The sequence below is a fragment of the Diplodia seriata genome (assembly GCF_021436955.1).
Source record: "Diplodia seriata strain FDS-637 chromosome Unknown scaffold_6, whole genome shotgun sequence".
Taxonomy (NCBI): domain Eukaryota; kingdom Fungi; phylum Ascomycota; class Dothideomycetes; order Botryosphaeriales; family Botryosphaeriaceae; genus Diplodia; species Diplodia seriata.
Window position 1 is genome coordinate 2147566 of NW_027117313.1, and position 17754 is coordinate 2165319.

The following is a 17754-nucleotide window of genomic DNA, read 5'->3' on the forward strand; positions in this document are numbered from 1 at the left end:
GTCTTCTCGTGGTGGCGACGACGACGACGACGGAAAGCGCCACGTCACGAAGCCGTGTTGTCCTTTCCAGTACTGGCACCAGCCTCTCCTTTGTCGCCTTCGGCTGGTCTGGTGGAGATTGGGGGGACTGAGAAGCAGGTGGCAGAACTGGAAGATCAGAGATGTCCTGTCGAACTGCCCGGATGAAAACTATCCTTGTGGCTACCGCGGTTTCCTTCTTCCGTCTAGTCTTTCCCCTAGTTTTGATTCTTTTCGATATGTTGGTGCAATGTCACTGAAATATTTTGAGCTTTACTTGAAAGTGCTGTTTCAAAGGCTTGGTGTTTGGTTCCTTGTGAGTTACGGACGGTCCATTGAGGTTGGAGATACTAGCGTCAGCTACCACTGACTTGCTGTGCCGATATGGCACAGGGATCTGGATGAGGCGGGCGGGATCTTGATCCACTAATTTCGATCGACAACAGTTCTCTTCCACGCCGCATTGCCCCACGTCTGGGTACGAACAAGAGCCATCTTTTTCGGTAAAAGGGGGCGGCGTCCGATTCATTAGGATGTGGGTCCTTGATGGGAGTCGCAGTTGTCTCCAGCTCTGCGATACTTTCGGGCCGCTGGCAGATCTAAGAGCAACGTCGTCGCTGTCGGCGGTGAAAGACGGGACCATTAATTATTCAGGAGCCATCTCCGGGGCTTCGGCGAAAAGCAAATGATGGATGGGCCCCACGCGGCGCTCGTTTGGGGCAGGGCTTTCCTATTTTCTGCACATCGGCCCGGGTCCGAGGGCCTGCTACAAGCCGAATCCAGGTAGGACGTCGGATTGCACCCCGCAAAATCGGACATGATTATCATGGGATCGCAAGCCACAATCGCTAGGCGTGCTGCCCCATCCTTAAGTACCGGCAGTTGGAAATAAGCGTGCTTGGCCCGCATATCCCTTACCCTTGCTTGGCGCGGCAGTTATATGGTCGCGCAACTCGCCATTCTTCTTGCATGATTCGAGACAAAGCACGTTTACACGACAATCCCACCGCAAGCATGGCATCCTTTCAAGAAGACAGCGGCATCAGCCTCCGCACCTACCGACCCGAAGACATTCCCCACATCATCTCCCGCCACGGCGCACTGTACGCCGACGAACACGGCTGGGACCCGAAAGTCATGGAGAGCCTGGTCGACAGCACTTGTGTCGACTTCATCAACACTTACGACCCGTCGCACGGTCGCCTTTGGATCGCCGAACGGCATCAGAACGACGCAGTGAAGTTCGTCGGCTGCGTCATGCTGTTCAACGACCGGGAGGACCTGGCGCAGAAGTCGGCCATGGTGCGTCTGCTCCTTGTGGAGCCCGAGGAGCGCGGCAGGCGAGTGGGCACCAGGCTGGTCCGGCAGGCGGTCCAGTTCGCGCGGGAGGAGGCGGGGTATCGGCGGGTTCTGCTGTGGATGCCCGGCGAGACGGCGGCGGCGAGGAGAATCTACCAGCGGGAAGGGTTCGAGAAGGTGGCGGAGATGGAGCATGATGTCTTCGGGAAGAAGGCGAAGGCCGAGTCATGGGGGCTGAATTTCTAACGAACAGTCGAGATGTACGGTATGGTGAAGAACCGGAGCGAGATGCTGGCTACTGCTGATCGATTTCTATCTGGTTAGTTGAGAGGCGACACAGAAGAATATGGCCTGATTCACTGGATTCCCAAACGACAAGTGTTTCTTTTTCTTTGATGCGAAACCCCTTCACACATTCACTTTCTATGACTGCTCAGATCTTCTATTTAGCTAATGCAGTGAAGAACCAATGAACAATGCGAATATGAAGTGCATACTACTGCTCATATAAATAATGAGGATTCTACGGCAGATGAATGATAACAGGGTGAGGGAGGCGAGATAACAAAGGTGGTGCTGAAGAGATAACAACAATAGAGAATCGCTGTTGGTGTTGCCTATACACATGAAACAATAGTGTCTGGCAAGGACAATGCAAAAACTGACGGTACGAGAAGGCATTACATAGATCTAGGAACCATATGCGTTAAGAAGAAAAACGTAATCGGGCTTATCAGGAAACTCTTCAAGAACGAAACAACCAACCTCTACAGTTGACGTCTCACATCAAAACATCCTTCCACGTCAAGTCCGAGAACGGAGGAATGTCCGGTTCGCAGACCGTGTCAGGCTCCGGTAAGGTTCCGTTCACAAAGGACGCCGTGCAACGTCGCGGTAGACTGCGAACACAACACCCCGTTAGCATGCCAATCAGCTCAAGGGAAAAGTGTCGTTGCCAGGTGGCTCAGCTTTCCCGTCTTAGGCCAAGACCTAAAGGATTCAGCCCACTGTTGCCAAGACTGATCCTATTCACGCTGTGCACTGTACACATCGGGAGAACAAAGCCGGTGCGACATGTCGTGTAGTTAGTCACAAATACCAGTCGCGAGGGCAATGGGTAATTAAGAAGACGTTGAAGTCGAGAGTAACAGACAGGATTAACGTGCTGAATGTTTCGTTCTAGCCATTGTATGCATGTGCTATGTAGTCAATCGGAAATATATGAAGTAACAATCGAAAGAGCTCACAAGAATTGGTTTGTGACATCATCTGGGAACCCTGCATCGTCTTCGTCCCCTCACGCCTCTGTGAGATGCTAGAGTGAGCAGTATCAATCATAAGAAATGGCCAATCTCACACCCTCCAACTCCCTTTTCACATCTTCCCCTGCATCCTTCACCTCTTCCCTCACAAAATCCCTCAGATCGGATTTCGCGCTATCGATCTGGTCGTCCAGTCTCAAGTCCACGATATCATCAATCTCGTCTCTTACCTCCTCAATCCGCTTCTCTAACTCATCCACCTGCTGTTGCATCTCTTGCCGCACATCCTCAACCTGGTTGTCCACGCGCTTCTCCAGTCGCTCGCTAACGTCGCGCAGCTGCGCCTGTACACTCTCGTCCAACTTCTTTAGCCGCGCATCCATATCACTACGCAGCTCTCGTAGGATGTCACTACGCAATTCCCGTCGAAGCTCTCGTAGTGCCACGGCCCATGGTTCCTCTTTGGCTTTTAGCTTCTTTGCGGCGGGGGGTCGTGACGGCTCTGGCAAGTCGCCAAGCTCATCGTACGACGGCGGGCTTTCGACCACTCGGGGCGGGGCACCGGAGGGGCCGAGGCCGAAGTTGCAGTCCTCGAGGACGAGAGCACCGCGGCCATTGTAGAGACTGGCGTTATCGAGTTCGCTAGGGATGGGAGAGAGAGAGCCAATGCTAGAGCATAGCGACGATGCTCGATCGTGGAAAGAGTCGCCGGCGACGGGGAAGAGTGTGGTGAAGTCTGTGCAATGGGAAAGAGACTGGACGGATTCGAGAACGTCGCCAAACTTCTTGTTGCGCGGCGTGAGCGATGTTTCTGAGGGAACAAGGACTCCGGCGGGTTGCGACAAGACGGCACGAAGACTGGCGATAGGGTCGGAGATGGACATGAAAGTCTTTTTGACGGGCTCGGGTATGTCTGGGGCTTGTGTGTAGTGTAGTTCGGCTACGCGATCCGGGGCGAAGGAGAGAAAGATGTGCGTCTTGCGTAGAGACTTGAAGGATGCGGGGATTCGGAGTTTGAAGTGGGCGGCCATTCCGGATTCATCAAACACGATGCGCAAAGAGGCTTGTTCGAGACGTTTGAGAGAGTCATCATAGGGACAGCGCCACTGAACAGCAGCGGAGACGTAATCAACGAGGACGGCGGAGGTAGGCGCAGAAGACATGGTGGGGCAAGAGGCGGCTAGAGAGGATGGTCAGTCACGCGAACCAAAGAGCTTCACCTTCAAGTATATTCCCTGCACGATATCGTCGACGGTGCAGAAACCCGCCCACCCAGGTTTTGATGGTATGGAGCAACCTTGACTCCAGGCAGACGACAGAGGGTCCAGTCGGCGCTCGTCTGACCGCAGCCACGTCGCATCGAGGCCCAGAGGCGCGCACGGCGACAAAAATGTCCCTGACAGGCCCCAGATCTTCCAGCGAAGGTCGCGGGGACGTTCGATGGGTGGATGCTGGGCAGGTAGCCTGCTGGCGAGGGTCCAGGCAACTCGATGGAACGAGGGCAGTTGACGAGCCGGCTACTCCCGGTGAGGGCGAGTACCTGGCAGACTGGCCGATGTCGGACAAAGAACAGACGAATAGTCGTTGACCGCGGAGGACATGAGTGAGGGTGATGGTGTGGTAGTGGTGGTGTTGAGGCGCGGTCGGCAAGTCGGCAGCTTCCACAGTGGGTGCCTGGGCGCTGACTAATCCGCACAGACCACCTTTCCGCCCGCTCGCACCCGACCACTGACCACCGACCAAGCTACCTACCGCAGACACTACCACCTCGAGCATCAATTCAAATTTCTATCAATGCTAAAGCTCCCTAAACGTTTGATCGTGACCAGTCGTTTTTTGTAACCCTTCATCTCATCGGCACCTCTTACTATCTATCGCACCTGCTGCTGCCATCGACTAACATCGTTCCTTACTACTCTCATCATCCATTTGCAACATACCTCCAAGAGAGGAAACAAAACGATGTCAGAGCCCAGCAAGCCCATCGAGCCCACCGAACCCACTGGGCCCACTGAGCCTACACCGGCACACCGGCCCGCCACACCCGACAAGTTCCGCCTCCCTCTCCTCAAGTTCAACCCACTCTGCCTCTCCGACTGGCACGAGCACGGCGCCGCTCACACAGGCCACCCCATGGTCATTGTCTTCCGTGGCGTTGAATTCCTTGTGCCGCCCATATCCTTCCAGGTCTACGTCACCTACGACACCTCCCATCTTAACCGCGAGGAACGCGTCGACCTAGCCCACAAGCTGTTCGATGAGATCGCCCCCATGCACGTCGCGCACCCGGTGCGCCTCGACGTCACCTTCTTGGGACCAGTGGGTAGGAGCAGCAGCAGCACGGATGGTGCAGACGCAAGCACTGCGGACTACTGGCAGCAACAGCAGGACCAGGAGCAGCAACGGCGATACGTTTCGGCATGCATCAAACACTATCTCTCTGTGTGGTTCTGGCAAAAGGACTATACCAGCTGGCGTACGAGAATGGTCCGGTCATACTCGCGCTCGGGCGTGGAAGGCTACATGATGTTCTTGATCACTGTGCCCGTGCCAGATTGGAAGGAGCGGGACGCGCTGGGGATGCTCTCTTTCGCTTTGAAGAAAACAAGAAAGAGGAGCCGAGAACAGGATCAGGAGAAGACACAGGCAAAGGCGGTGCCGGACCCGTGGTATGTGTGGCCAACGGGGCTGCAGGCACAGGTGATGGGAGAGGAACGGGAAGGTTTTGTGAAAAGGAGGTTGGCGGTGCTGCGTGATGAGATCCAGGGAGTTGTATGGAAGCGAGACGCGACAATGAAGGGAGAGAAAGATATGAACTATGCCCTGTGGATGTATCACCAGATTGAAGGGAAATGGTTTACCGAACGTTGGAGAAAGGTCTACCCGACCTTGGGAAAGGCGGGGTCAAAGCACAAAAATAGAGATCCAGCACTCAAAGACGATCTCCAGCGTGCAAGAGCAGGCACAGACTCAAGCTAGTTCGCCCGCTATTTTGGGCAGCTGAATATACCAGCTGATGCCGCCTTGTGCCACGGAATTATGCGACGACGCAGATGCAACGTTGCACACTCTTGCGTACAAGTTCCTAACTGGAGCGCTTAAAGCCAGGGATCCGCTCTCTCGAGATCAGCAACAATCATCTTTTCTGGGATACAACAACGACATGAGCCTCGTAACCGAAGGAGGTCGGCATTCGGAGCGGAGGGCTCGCTTTTGGAACGGGCCTTCCGTCCCTTCCAAGCCAAAACCAGAACTTGTTCCAGCCATAAGTTTGTTCTGGAAGAATGAGGCTGATCGGACGTACCATATCAACTGCAACACTTCCTGGTCAGCTCGTTTTCGACAGATGTGGAGGTTCAACGGAGGTACCGAGACGTCGAGACAAATTCTAACACCATTGGAATCAGAAGCCGGGAAAGCCGAGGAAAAGAAAACAGCATCAATCGTCGGGTGGCGCAAAGGCATATCAATCACAGCGCTGGCCATCCTCGTGGTTCTTGCCATCAACATTGCGGTCCTCTCATACAGCATTGTGAATTTCGAAAGGAAAGGCGATCTTGTCACCCTCAAGAAGTCCGATTCGGCCACAATCCGCAAACTTTCCTTTTGGCTACACATGTTCATCAATCTGCTCGGAACGGTCCTGTTAGCTGGTTCCAATTACTGCATGCAGCGCCTTACAGCCCCCTCCCGTAGCGAGATTGACAACTGGCACCGAAGGTTGAGGTGGCTCGACATTGGCACACTCAGCCTCAGAAACCTCGGGTCAGTATCCCACAGGAAGAAGGTTATCTGGGGCTTCCTTGCGGTCGGCAGCGCTCCGCTTCACCTAATGTATATTCTACTTCATCCAAGACCGACGTCTTTCTGCTGACACAGAAGTCACAGGTACAATTCAGTTGTCTTTAAGACAGAAAGCGCTCAAGAAACATTGCTGCTGCCGTTCCACCCAAGTTTCTCGAGTCTGATTTCTATCACTATATACCGGATTCTCAACCAGCAGCAATCCATGATCTCCAAGGTCTATGGAGCGCCATCGTTCCCAACAAGGCTTACCTGGACGAGTCAAACTTCAAAAACCTTACCGTGGAAGAATGCATCTCCCAATACAACAGGCCTTTTCTTTCCCGTAATGGCAAATTTCTTGCTACACAGGCCAATGACACAAATGTGACAATTGACCCGATTCCGTGGGGCAAGGTATTGATACCAACTGGATCAAGCGGTCTCATGAGTTCCACATTCTACCACGATGGACGCAATAAAGACAACCTGACCACGCTCTACCTGGGAAAGATGTTTATCTGCTCAGGTAATGTATCGACCTGCAACTTAACCGATATGGCAGCAGGGAAGCAAGAATGGAGGATCGCAGGTGAGCCAATCGCTTATTGCCTAAGCCAGATCATGAAAGAACAGTCTGAGCTCCAATTCAGCATTATCATAATGTCTGTGGTTCTTTTCTGCAACTTTATCAAGCTCGTATGCTTTCTGGCTACTCTTTACGCTTTGAAGGAGCAGCCAATGGTCACTGTCGGCGATGCTGTGGCGAGTTTTCTGGCTCGTCCAGATCCTGTGACCGCGCACTGTGGACTTGTTTCCTACGAGGACGCTTGCGGATATCCTATCAAAGGAGAAGCAATATGGCTCGGATGGAGGTCTAGATGGGCCAAGAGCGCCAGTAAATGCCGCTGGTTCGTCTGTGTGGCAGTGTGAGCATACCCATCAATCTACACTTCATGTACACTGATACAGCAACAGTTTCGTGGTCCTGTTTACGATTTCATTCTTCTTTCTGACACGAAGTATTACCACTATAAACTCGTTTGGCGACAGCAGCAGTCCATGGAGCCTTGACTTTGGTCAAGTCAGTACAGCCCTTGTCCGCTTCAACTTTCCATCCGACAGTGTTGTGGCTGCCGTTCTTCTTGCCAATCTGCCTCAGCTGGTCGTTTCCTGCATCTACACCCTGTACAACAATCTTCTGACCTGCATGCTCGTGGGATCTGAATGGTCGCAGTATTCGCATAGGCGAGCACCCCTTCGTGTTTCTCATCCGGAGGGCCAACAAAAATCAACAGCCTGGCTTCAGCTTCCGTACAGCTACGCAATACCTCTAGCCGCTGCTACGTTCTGTCTTCACTGTTTCACGTCACGGAGCATATTCCTGACACGGATTTCCTACTACGACCGAGAATATGACCAACACGGGAACCTTCCACAAGCCAAGGTCGGCGATATTTCCGGATGCGGGTACTCGCCAGTCGGGATCATCGGTACCATGGTAACCGGAGGCCTCATACTACTCGCCGTCGCTCTCTTAAGCCATTGGAAATACGAAGCTGGAATCCCGCTCTGCTCGACCAACAGTCTTGCCATTAGTGCAGCCTGCCACCGGCCTCGACTGGATGCCGAGGCGGCCACAACAGCCGTCATGTGGGGTGAAGTACGAGAAGTCCATACATGTGTTAATGAAGTTGGAGAAGAATCGGATATCGTGAAAGGATCTGGACATTGTTGTTTGACCAGTTGGCCTGTGGAGAGCCCGACCAAAAGCCGGTATTATACTTGATTTCGGAGTACATTGAATACGGCCTCCAACCCCTTAAGAGAATGGCAGTTTGAAACGTTTCATTTTCCTTGGGCGCCAGTCCAAACTTGTTCCGATCCATTGGTGTTCATTGTGCCTCCGTTATGCGTCGTTGAATTTCAAGCACTTAAGACGAAATCCCGACAATCCAATCTTGAATTGCACGGCCGGAGAAGCCGTGGCAGGTTGAGCAGCAGCGTCATGCTGCCGACGTACACGGGCATTCGTCGCGTACAGCATCTCGACGCCCTCGGCGTACGCGCGCCGGCACGCCCGCAGCCACACCATCGCGCCGACCCGGCACTTACCCGGCGCCTTCTCGCCCGGCCACGCGCACGCGCAGCCCCGGCGGCAGTCGTCCCGCCACAGCGCATCGTCGTCGTCATCATCCTCATCAACACCCCCAAGACTCCTCTGCCCCGATGTCGACGGCGGCGTCAGCGGCGGCAGCAGTGGGGGATTAGGGTACGAGCTTTATGTACAAAAAAGAGGACTCGGTTCGCCCAGGCTTCAAAGAAGGTCCAGTTGTCGACTTGGTGATTGGGATTGATCTCGTAACAGAGACCTCCTCGATTCTGCTCAGAATTCAATTTAGTATGAGACAAGAGCGCGTCGAGTGCAATGATCGGAGTACGTACCTCTATACGCCGTCATGATGTTGAGCCCTACCATGCCTATAAGCATCACTGGCAAGACCTGTCCGAAGCTCCACTTGTCTTCAGTTGTCGCAAGGAGATGCTTGTTGCTTTGCTTCAAATCCACAATGTCATACACACCCCATGCCCACATGCCAAAGTAGAACGCCACTTCGAGCGCATACAAACCGTCTCCAAAAGACCAAATGGATACAAATTGGATGATGGTCCACGAAACAAGAGCTCCGAGAATTCGAGTTATGTTAAGGACCGAGAACCCAATGTACCTTGCCCCGATGAAGACGAAATCCAGACATCTCGATCCTCGAGGAGACGGCCACGCTTTGCTGTGAGTGGATGAGAACAGTTGGATGCTGGATCGAAGCCAGTAGTCGACAAAACCCTCCGCGCGTTCAGACCAATCTGAGAGGACTTCATTGGCCGGGGCCCACAGGGTGATCAACATCGCGAGTGCATACAGAGCCACACCGGCAAGCCAAAACCACTCGCTTCCCTCGGCGGACTTGTCGTTGTTGTTGTAGCAGAATCCTGAAGTGAAGACGTCCCATTCGTCATAGGACGTTTTGTTCACTAGCCCGTAGAACACGGCGAACAGTGCGGCACTGAAGAACACCATCAAACGTCGAAACCACGAATGAAACGTCTCTTCACGCCAGAAATTCATCTTCCAGAAGCCCGTAGTTTGAGTTTGGTCCCTGTTGGTTGACTGTTTTGGCTCGCGATCCTTGTTTCTCAGCCTACCCAGCTCAGACTCTCGTCGGGCAGCCAGGAAGGAATTCAGCGCTAAAAACCAGTATTGGACAACGAACTGGCCGTGATAGAAGGACAGGCCAGGCCACTGGGCGAAAGCTGAAACGACTATGGCGATGCTGGTGAACAGTTGCGTGTCGCACAAGGATCCAAGTAAAGACTTTGTGAAGCGGAGAAGAGCGCGGGTTTGGTCTGTCATGATGCTTTCTGCTGGGACCGGTATATATGGTTTCGAACCTATCAGATGTCGAAGCCTTGCGCGTTGGACTGTCATAGTGTCGAAATATGCCGGAATAACCGCGAGGAGAGTTGTGATTAAGGACATGGTGGCGAACGATACCATTACCTACGATAAGTTGAGCCATGGCCACTTGCTTTTATATGACTGTGTTCCACTCACTCCGACACCGGCAATGTCCGGGTCGCCAGGAAACATGGACATGCAGTTACACTGCACGCCGCGGGTGACGTTGAAATAGAGCGCTGTTGTGTCGTTCCATTGATACTCGCAATATGACGGAAAGTTGTCGCGGGCTGACGACTGATTTGCCGTATATTCCCACATGTCGAGACGGTCGTTCTACTAAGAGTGGAGAGCGATTCTGCCCCGGCCGTAGTAAATCGTGCATAATCAACGGAGTGCACAAGTGCAATCATCCATGTCTTTTTATCTGCTGAGGGGCCCTTGAGCCTCATAAAACAGGGTTCCGAGTATCAGATGACTCGATCCCTCGCATGCTGCCACTCAGCTTATTGCAGATCTGCGACCCTATCACATCTCATCAAGCCGGGTTGTGGACCCCAAACAAGGCTGATGACGCAGTGCCAAAATGGGGGCCGAGCTTGCCGTACGAAATCGTAGAAAATCCCCACGAGGCTTCTCCGACCTCAGCTCCATCGCAGTCTGGCCAGGGGGACTCATCGTCATGGATCAACTATACCGTCGCCTGCCACATTCTTGCGACTTCTGCCGCCGCATCATCCTCGACCATTTCGAGCTCCCGCCGCACGACCACCCCCGGTCGAGCAAGGGTCGACGAGAAGAGTACCACAGCAAGACCAGCATTGCTTATGAGAAGCTTTCCGAAGGCGACGAGAACGGCTGCCTTTTATTCCGCAAGATCCTCTCGGCCGCGTCACTGACCAATCTGAAAACCTGGGTCACGGAACATCGCTCGGACGGAGCCTTGCGGCTCAGTCTCTCTTTCAGGGCCAACTGGCGGGCCGATGCGAAGTATGATGGCGACTTGGATTCCTTCCAGTACAGGTGGGAGTGGGAGGAAGGGTCAAACGGGGATCATCTGAACGCTTGCGCCGTAGCAGGTTCGGGAAAATGTTAAAATACTTCCTACCAGCCGGAAGACTGACGCACGTACTAGGAAACCCCGCCGCGAAGGACATCCTCTCAAGACCACTCGTCAAGCGCAGGAGAGAGGCCAGTTTCCTGTGGTCAAAGTGGCTGACGCGGTGTGATGACGAGCATCAACGCTGCCAGGTCGAAGCGGACGCCACACCATCGCGGCTGCTGTTTCTCGGCTCAGACGATTCCGGTGACGGTGACGCCTTCCGGCTCGTCGACTGCCCGCCTGTGGGTGAGAAGACGCTGCGGTACGCGGCCTTCAGCTACTGCTGGGGAGGCGACCAGGAGTACAAGACCACCAAGGACAACAGAAGCGCATACTACAGCAACATCCCGCACGAAGCGCTCGCGCCCTTCAAGTCGGTCACGGACGCCATCCACGTCGCGCGCCGCCTCGGCCTGTCGTACCTCTGGATCGATTCGCTCTGCATCGTCCAAGACGACGCCGAGGACAAGGGGCGCGAGATCGGGAAGATGCAGGACATCTACGCCGGCGCGTACGTGACCATCTCGGCCGCGTGCGCGCAAACCAGCAGGGACGGCTTCTTGGACTCCATGGCGGACGACTCGCAGGACTTTGAGATGGACTACCCCTGCATCGGCGGCGCCACGGGCGCCGTCTTCCTGACCAAGGACCAAATCACATCCGACAGGGACGACCAGCCCATCGACGCGCGCGCCTGGACGTACCAAGAGTACTTCCTCTCGCCGCGCGTCCTCGTCTTCGAACGGCGCAAGGTGCGCTGGCGGTGCTTCACTGAGGCCCACGAGGACGGCGGCCACGACAACGACTCGGGCTTCAAGCTGCTGAACTCGGGCATGCTGGCGCGCATGGGCCCCGCCGAGCTGGGCCGGGAATGGTCGTTGGCCGTGGAGCGGTACTCGAGGAGGTACCTGACTGTGCAGTCGGACAAGCTCCCGGCCATGGCGGGCATCGCGGCGAGGTTCGCCCGCTTCCTCGCCGACGGCGACCGACCGTCGCGCTATCTCGCCGGCGTGTGGGAGTCGGGCCTGGCGAGGCAGCTGGCGTGGGACGCTTCCTGGGGCAACGCGCGGAGCGTGAGGCAACCGCGGCGTTTGGCCCACGCGCCGACGTGGTCCTGGGCGTCCATCGATGGCTACATCGTGTTCGGTGGGCATGAAGGCGGGACTGAGGTTCGCGCGCTGGAGCTTGAGGACTATTCGGGGAGGCTCGTTTCGGGAGACGCGCCTTTTGGTGATGTGGAATCGGCGACACTCAGCGTCAAGGCGCGCTTGCAATGCGCAACCTGGAAGTCGGAATCTATCCTGCCGGACGCGAATCGTCGCGGGTACGAGGCATACGAAATGTCTTTTCAAGACGATATTAGAGATGAGCTGGACTCAATCCGAGAACGGAAAGAGAAGCTTCGATGTCTCGAAACGAGCACTTACCTGTGGACTAACGCTCATGAAGAGACTTTTCTATTCAGCAAAGGCTTGGTTATTGTGCCCTCAAACGAGAAAAGTTTCAAGCGCGTAGGTACTTTTGAGGTCTCTTGTCCCGTTGGGCAATCCCGAAAAGATAGTCCCGGTTCGAATACGTGCGTTAGAAGTGATGGTTCGGGCCTGAGCGAGCCGGAAGTGGAGCAGTATTGGAGCGATAGATATTGGTTTGTGGATTCCGAGCCGCAAGTCGTTACTTTGTCTTGAGCTGGGGATCCTTGGAATTGATTGTGCAAATGATTCGGTACGACATGGTCATGGGAAGAATCAAGCCACATGAACGAGCCAAATAGAATCGTGCGCCTTATATCCACTCCCCAGATAATGACATGCGCTGAGAGAACGATACACAACGGCAAATGAGACGGCCACCACAATGCTTGAAAACAATGCAAAGAATGTCAATCGTATACATTATTTTCGCTTCAGAGCGTAGACAGGAGAAGAGAACGCCATCTAAAGGATCCTAAATCGCTTTTCGTTTCGACCAAAGCCAACGAAAGGAAATGAGGCGACTATTCATACACAAAAGTGTACACGCTTCAGGCTCGCTATACGAACGCTTGTCCCACAGATAAATCCAAAAGACAGTTCTTCGCCTGAACTGTCCTTCCCATGACCATAACTGACAAAATGCTAGGTAGAGAGTATGCTTTACTCAAGACGGGTGATGACTATGCGAGTAAAAACGCCGAAGGATATGTGCAGGACGGCTATGTAGAGAGCAATATGAGGATGCGAAAGTACAAAGACAAAGCTTTGATAACCAATGTGAACTCCTGGTCTCTACTGTATATACAGCGGTGTCGATATTTGTAGGGAAAAAGTGAGTACAGGGAAAAACCTCATCGAAGCATATAACTCATATCTGGTAGCGCAGCCACGAATTTCTTCACAGCCTCTTTGTCCTGCTCAGCCCAGCTACTCACCGGACCAGCCTGCGATTGAGCAGTAGCTGTGGCCTTAAGGTCTTGCTGGGAGTTGGCTGGCGACAGTTGGCCCGGCTGGGCCAGAATGTCGTCAAACGTCCTTGCGGACCCTGACCGTTCGCGTGAAGGCTGCAAGATTTGGTCAAACGTAAGGGGCGTGGAGCTTGAGCGGTCGGTTCGGGTAGCTCCACCTAAGATGCCGTCAAATGTGATGGTAGGAGCGGTTGAAGTAGGGTCAGGGCTTGGGAGAGGACTGGAGGAGGTGCGGTTATGTGAAGAGTTACGCGAAGCAGCAGGCGCGGGCTTATCGAAGACGGAAAAATCAACGCTATCCCACGGATCGGATGCTGCGGGGGCAATGGATATGGGTGCAGGACGCGAAACCTCCTTCTGATCCAGCCACGGCGACGGCGACAGCGATGGTAAGCCGCTTAGAGAAGGTGAGACGGGGAGGGTGGAAGAGCGAGCCGGGTTGAGAGGGCTGAGCGGTCGCGGGTGGTTGGTAGGCTTGGGAAGCCAGCTGCTCGTCGGCTTCGGCGGGTTGACGCGCGGCGGAGATGCCATGCCTGACGTTGTTGGCGAAATGGGCATGGTAGCAGAGCGAATCGGCTCAGGCACCAAAGGGCTTGGTGGATGAGCTCGGGTAGTCTTACTAATGGGAGAACTAATAGGCGAAATGCTACGCGGAAGACCCCATTGCCCGGATGGCGGAGGCGCAAGGACGGGCGAGGATGCTGCGGGAGATTCCACCATCTCACCCCACTCGTCATCGTCCGTATCTTGAGGCTTGAAGCTGGTATCAAGAGGTGCAAGTTTAGTAGATGGCCTTGAAGCTGAAGGTGGATCCACGGACAAAGTTACGGGCGCGGGCGCTACCGAGGTAGATTTCCATGGATCTCCCCACGGATTCTCATCTGGAGTCATGACTGCAGGAGAAGCCATTGGTGATTCGACAATACTACCCCAGCTCTTCTCCTCGTGGACAGGAGTGTCAGCCTTAGGGTTGGTATCGATTGCTGGCAGCTTCGGCGTAGGAGTAACGACCTCTCGAGGAGACAAGGGACGGACAGCAGTGTCAATGGCGGGCAGCTCGGGCTTAGATGTCAAAGCAGAATCACGGTGGGAGGCGTTGGATTTTGCAGTAGACGGCCTAGCATCGTCCCAGGCGTTGTCGAAAGCATTGTCCCACGGATTCGGCTCGTGTTTCCTAGGGGGAATCTCCGGCTCGTATTCTTTACGAGCTATTTCTGGCTCAGGGTCTGGACCGGCGACTTCGTTTGCCAAGGGGGACTTCGTCGCCGTTTTAGCCCAAGGACTTTCCCAAGACGGTAAAGATGAGCTCTTAGGCGGAACGGCAGTGCTATTTGAAACAGCCAAAAAGCTAGAAGTAGACACAGACCTCTTGTGGTTGAGGAGATCATTGTTCTTCTTCTTTTTAGGGAAAGTGAGCCAGCTCAGCCTCTTCTTCTTTTTCTTCTCGCCCGACTGCGCCTGGGCATTCTCATCCGGAGTTGGCTCGGGCTTCTCAGCTTCTGGAGGAGCGAACGGATTGTCAAACGGTGACATGACGTGGAGAATGTTAGGGTCGGACACTGCGCGAACGTGTGGAGGCCTCGGTTCACTCGCGTTTTGTAGAGTTTGGAGGGCAGCTGCTTTCTCTTCGGCAGCCGCTTTCTTGATAGCGTCGTGATCCAGTTTCCAGCCAATGATCTGATCCTGGGAGTTCTTCACCGGCTTGCAATTGACTGGAATTTCAACAGGAGGCTGTGGTGGCAGCTCAAATTCCGGTAATTCGGGCTTCTCTGAAGAAGCCTTCGTTGTCCTGCAACCATCACCTTCGTCCAGTGAGGTCTTGTCCTGTTGGGAAGTGTCGGGTTGTTCGAGAGACTTCCTTGTTGACTTCCAAGCATCTGCTTCATCCAACGACGCTTTGGGAGGTTCGAAAGGATCTGTCTCCTCGAGGGACCTCTTTGCAGCATCCCAAGCATCTGCTTCCTCGAGTGTTGTCTTGGCTGGCTCCCAAGAACCTTGTGACTCGAGAGATTTCTTTCCGGATCCCCAGGTATTTGCTTCCCCGAAAGAACGCTCTGCGGGTTTCCAAGCATCTGTGTCGTCTTCGAAAGAATCTTTACTTATTGAAGGACTCTTTCTCTCCTCAAACGAGACCTTCACCGGCGGTGCAGAGATTGGCATAATCTCTTGAGCTGGCGACTTCTCTGCAAAAGAAGCGCCCCACGGATTGTTGCCGTCGTTTGAGTTGGCAAAAGCTGTCTTCGAGTGCGGAGCCGAAGAAGCTGCAGGCTCGTTCGGCTCGTTCGTTGCGGTACTCCAGCTGAACTGAGGAACATCGATGGCAGTCGAAATCGAAGGTTTTCGCAGAGGTGGTACGGTAAGTGACACAGGCCTCTGTTTGGTCTCCTCCAAATCGAAAACAGCCTTCTTCGGCGTGGTCGCTGCCGAAGCATTCCGTTTGTGGGAATGGAAGGAGAAGACGCTCGAAGCAGGAGAAAACTTGGGAGAATCCCAACCGAACATAGCGCCAGGTTTGCCACCGAGCAGTGTGCGCCCATTGATGCGGTCTTCGGACGCCCATCGTCCCACAATTTGATTGGTCTCGGCGCGGACGGTAGAGCCTTGCCAACCTACACGCACGTAGCTGTCATGGTCCTTCCCGCTTTGAACTTCATGTAGCGTTTCAGTACGTGTGAGACGATACCAAGCTTTCCGGGCGTTAGTCGGCTTGATTGGAGAGTCATCCACTTCTTGCAGTTCGTTGTTTCCCTCGGTAGATGGGAACATTCGGTCGATGAGGCTCAAGTCGGGCGCAAAGTCGGCCTTAACGAAAGGCCTTGGGCTGCTCGGAACATGTTCGCTCACGTCCTGTGTTGGAGCCTGCCCGTGTGCCGGTGACGGAGACTCAGCACCGACAGGGGTCTCAATATTGTTGGCGGTTTCGTCTTCGAGGACTTCGTCCGCCTCTTCTTCGAAGTCGCCGAAGTCGTCGAAGTCGTCATCACCAAAGGTGTCTTCTGGTGTATCTTCATGTGTTTCTTCCACTCGGTCTTCAGGTGTATCCGCATGCGTGTCTTCCACCTCGTCTTCAGGTGTCTCTTCAACTCGATCTTCAGGCGTATCTTCAGGGTCATTCTGAACTCTGTCTTCGGGTTCGTTCTCAGTCGTAATCTCGTTCGTATCTTCATCGGTCTCTTCGGGTACTACACTGGGTGTGTCCTCGGTCATCTCCTCGTTGGGAGCGGGTGTAGTGGCCTGATGCTCGTTCTCGGCTTCGCTCTCAGGCTCTTCCGCGATCTGTGTCGCACCATCCGCTTTGTCCAGCCCCGCTTCACTACTCGCGGTCAAACCCTGCGGCTCTACCTCGTCTTCGAAAGAAGTTCTTGTAGATTCGGATAAGCCATCGCCGTGGCTAGCTTCCGAAGGGGAGGTCGAAGGGCGGGTGGAGATGCCGCTCTCGAATTCTTCGGAGTGTGGTCTACTCGCGGGCGGTGTAGAAGAGTCGAGAGCCGTGAAGCCGGCAGCGTCGGGGCCGATGGTGGTGCCAGAATCGGAGGAATCGATTTCGTGGGCAGTGGGAGTAACAGGCGGCGCCCCTGATTCTTCATGCGCGTCAGGCGTCGGGGTGGCTTCGTGAAACGAGTCGTCAGAGGCTGTGTCGCTCGTTTCTTCTTCTGCGGGCTGCGGAGTCTCGGCTTCGACGGCGGCGGTCTGCGTCGTCGCGGGCGCCGTTGCGTGGGCATCGGCAGGCTTGTCCGACTCGACAGGCTCCGGTTCGGGCAGGTCCCAGGCTGGAGAATCAGCAGGCGCAGCAGGCTTCACGGGAGCTTGAGGCTCCTCATGAGCGGTGGCCCACACGTCATGGGAGTCGGGCTCGCTCCATTTGTGCTGGTCCTCGAAGAAGCCAGTCAGAACGGGGGTGACGACGCGCTCCTTGGTCTGGCGGTCGGCGAGGATGTGCACGTCGATGGTCGGGGGATGCTTCGGAGCCGCATCGTCCTGCCATGGGTCGCCCCAGTCGTCCATGATCTCGCGGCGGGCGGGCGGGAATGCTCAGGGCTCATTGGACTGAGAGGAGCATTGCCGTCGCAGCTGCAGCGAGGGAGCAGCGGCCCTGTGTTTTGTCTGCGCGCAAGAAAGGTGTTCCTGAGCAAGCGGTGTACCTGTTGCGGATTGGCGCAAGTGAATCCCCGGCGGGCGGTAGAAAGCGGCTGCCGAACCGAAGCCAGCCTACCAGCATCCTTGTTTTGCCCACTTCCCCTGCATACCCCACCGAGTGTCCGCTGTTCGATCGGGCGGAGACTTACCCTTTGCGCGCCCGACTTGGCCCACGCGGCAATGAGCTGGCATCATCGCGGCGACTCTGCTGTTCCCTCGCCCTCGGCCGTGGCAGGCGGTCTACCTAGCGCCGCTT

The 17754-nt window shown here is 54.8% G+C and overlaps 5 protein-coding genes across 5 annotated transcripts; 3 read left to right on the forward strand and 2 right to left on the reverse strand.

The window, feature by feature from the left end:
• Positions 1-1032: 1032 nt before the first annotated feature.
• On the forward strand, positions 1033-1563 carry SLS55_006529 (uncharacterized protein; the record flags this gene model as incomplete). Its single annotated transcript, XM_066777958.1, has 1 exon — positions 1033-1563. The coding sequence occupies one exon, from the start codon at positions 1033-1035 to the stop codon at positions 1561-1563; it is 531 nt and encodes a 176-aa protein (XP_066632053.1).
• Positions 1564-2647: 1084 nt separating this feature from the next.
• SLS55_006530 (uncharacterized protein) lies at positions 2648-3742 on the reverse strand (the record flags this gene model as incomplete). Its single annotated transcript, XM_066777959.1, has 1 exon — positions 2648-3742. One exon carries the CDS (start codon positions 3740-3742, stop codon positions 2648-2650), a length of 1095 nt encoding a protein of 364 aa, XP_066632054.1.
• A 436-nt stretch (positions 3743-4178) lies between these two features.
• SLS55_006531 (uncharacterized protein) lies at positions 4179-5558 on the forward strand (the record flags this gene model as incomplete). Its single annotated transcript, XM_066777960.1, has 2 exons — positions 4179-4182; positions 4549-5558. 2 exons carry the CDS (start codon positions 4179-4181, stop codon positions 5556-5558), a joined length of 1014 nt encoding a protein of 337 aa, XP_066632055.1.
• A 4943-nt stretch (positions 5559-10501) lies between these two features.
• Positions 10502-12606, forward strand: CDC60_3 (cytosolic leucyl tRNA synthetase; the record flags this gene model as incomplete). The annotated part of the gene is made up of 2 exons (XM_066777961.1): positions 10502-10898; positions 10955-12606. 2 exons carry the CDS (start codon positions 10502-10504, stop codon positions 12604-12606), a joined length of 2049 nt encoding a protein of 682 aa, XP_066632056.1.
• Positions 12607-13244: 638 nt separating this feature from the next.
• On the reverse strand, positions 13245-17366 carry SLS55_006533 (uncharacterized protein; the record flags this gene model as incomplete). The annotated part of the gene is made up of 1 exon (XM_066777962.1): positions 13245-17366. One exon carries the CDS (start codon positions 17364-17366, stop codon positions 13245-13247), a length of 4122 nt encoding a protein of 1373 aa, XP_066632057.1.
• Between the last annotated feature and the right edge of the window lie 388 nt (positions 17367-17754).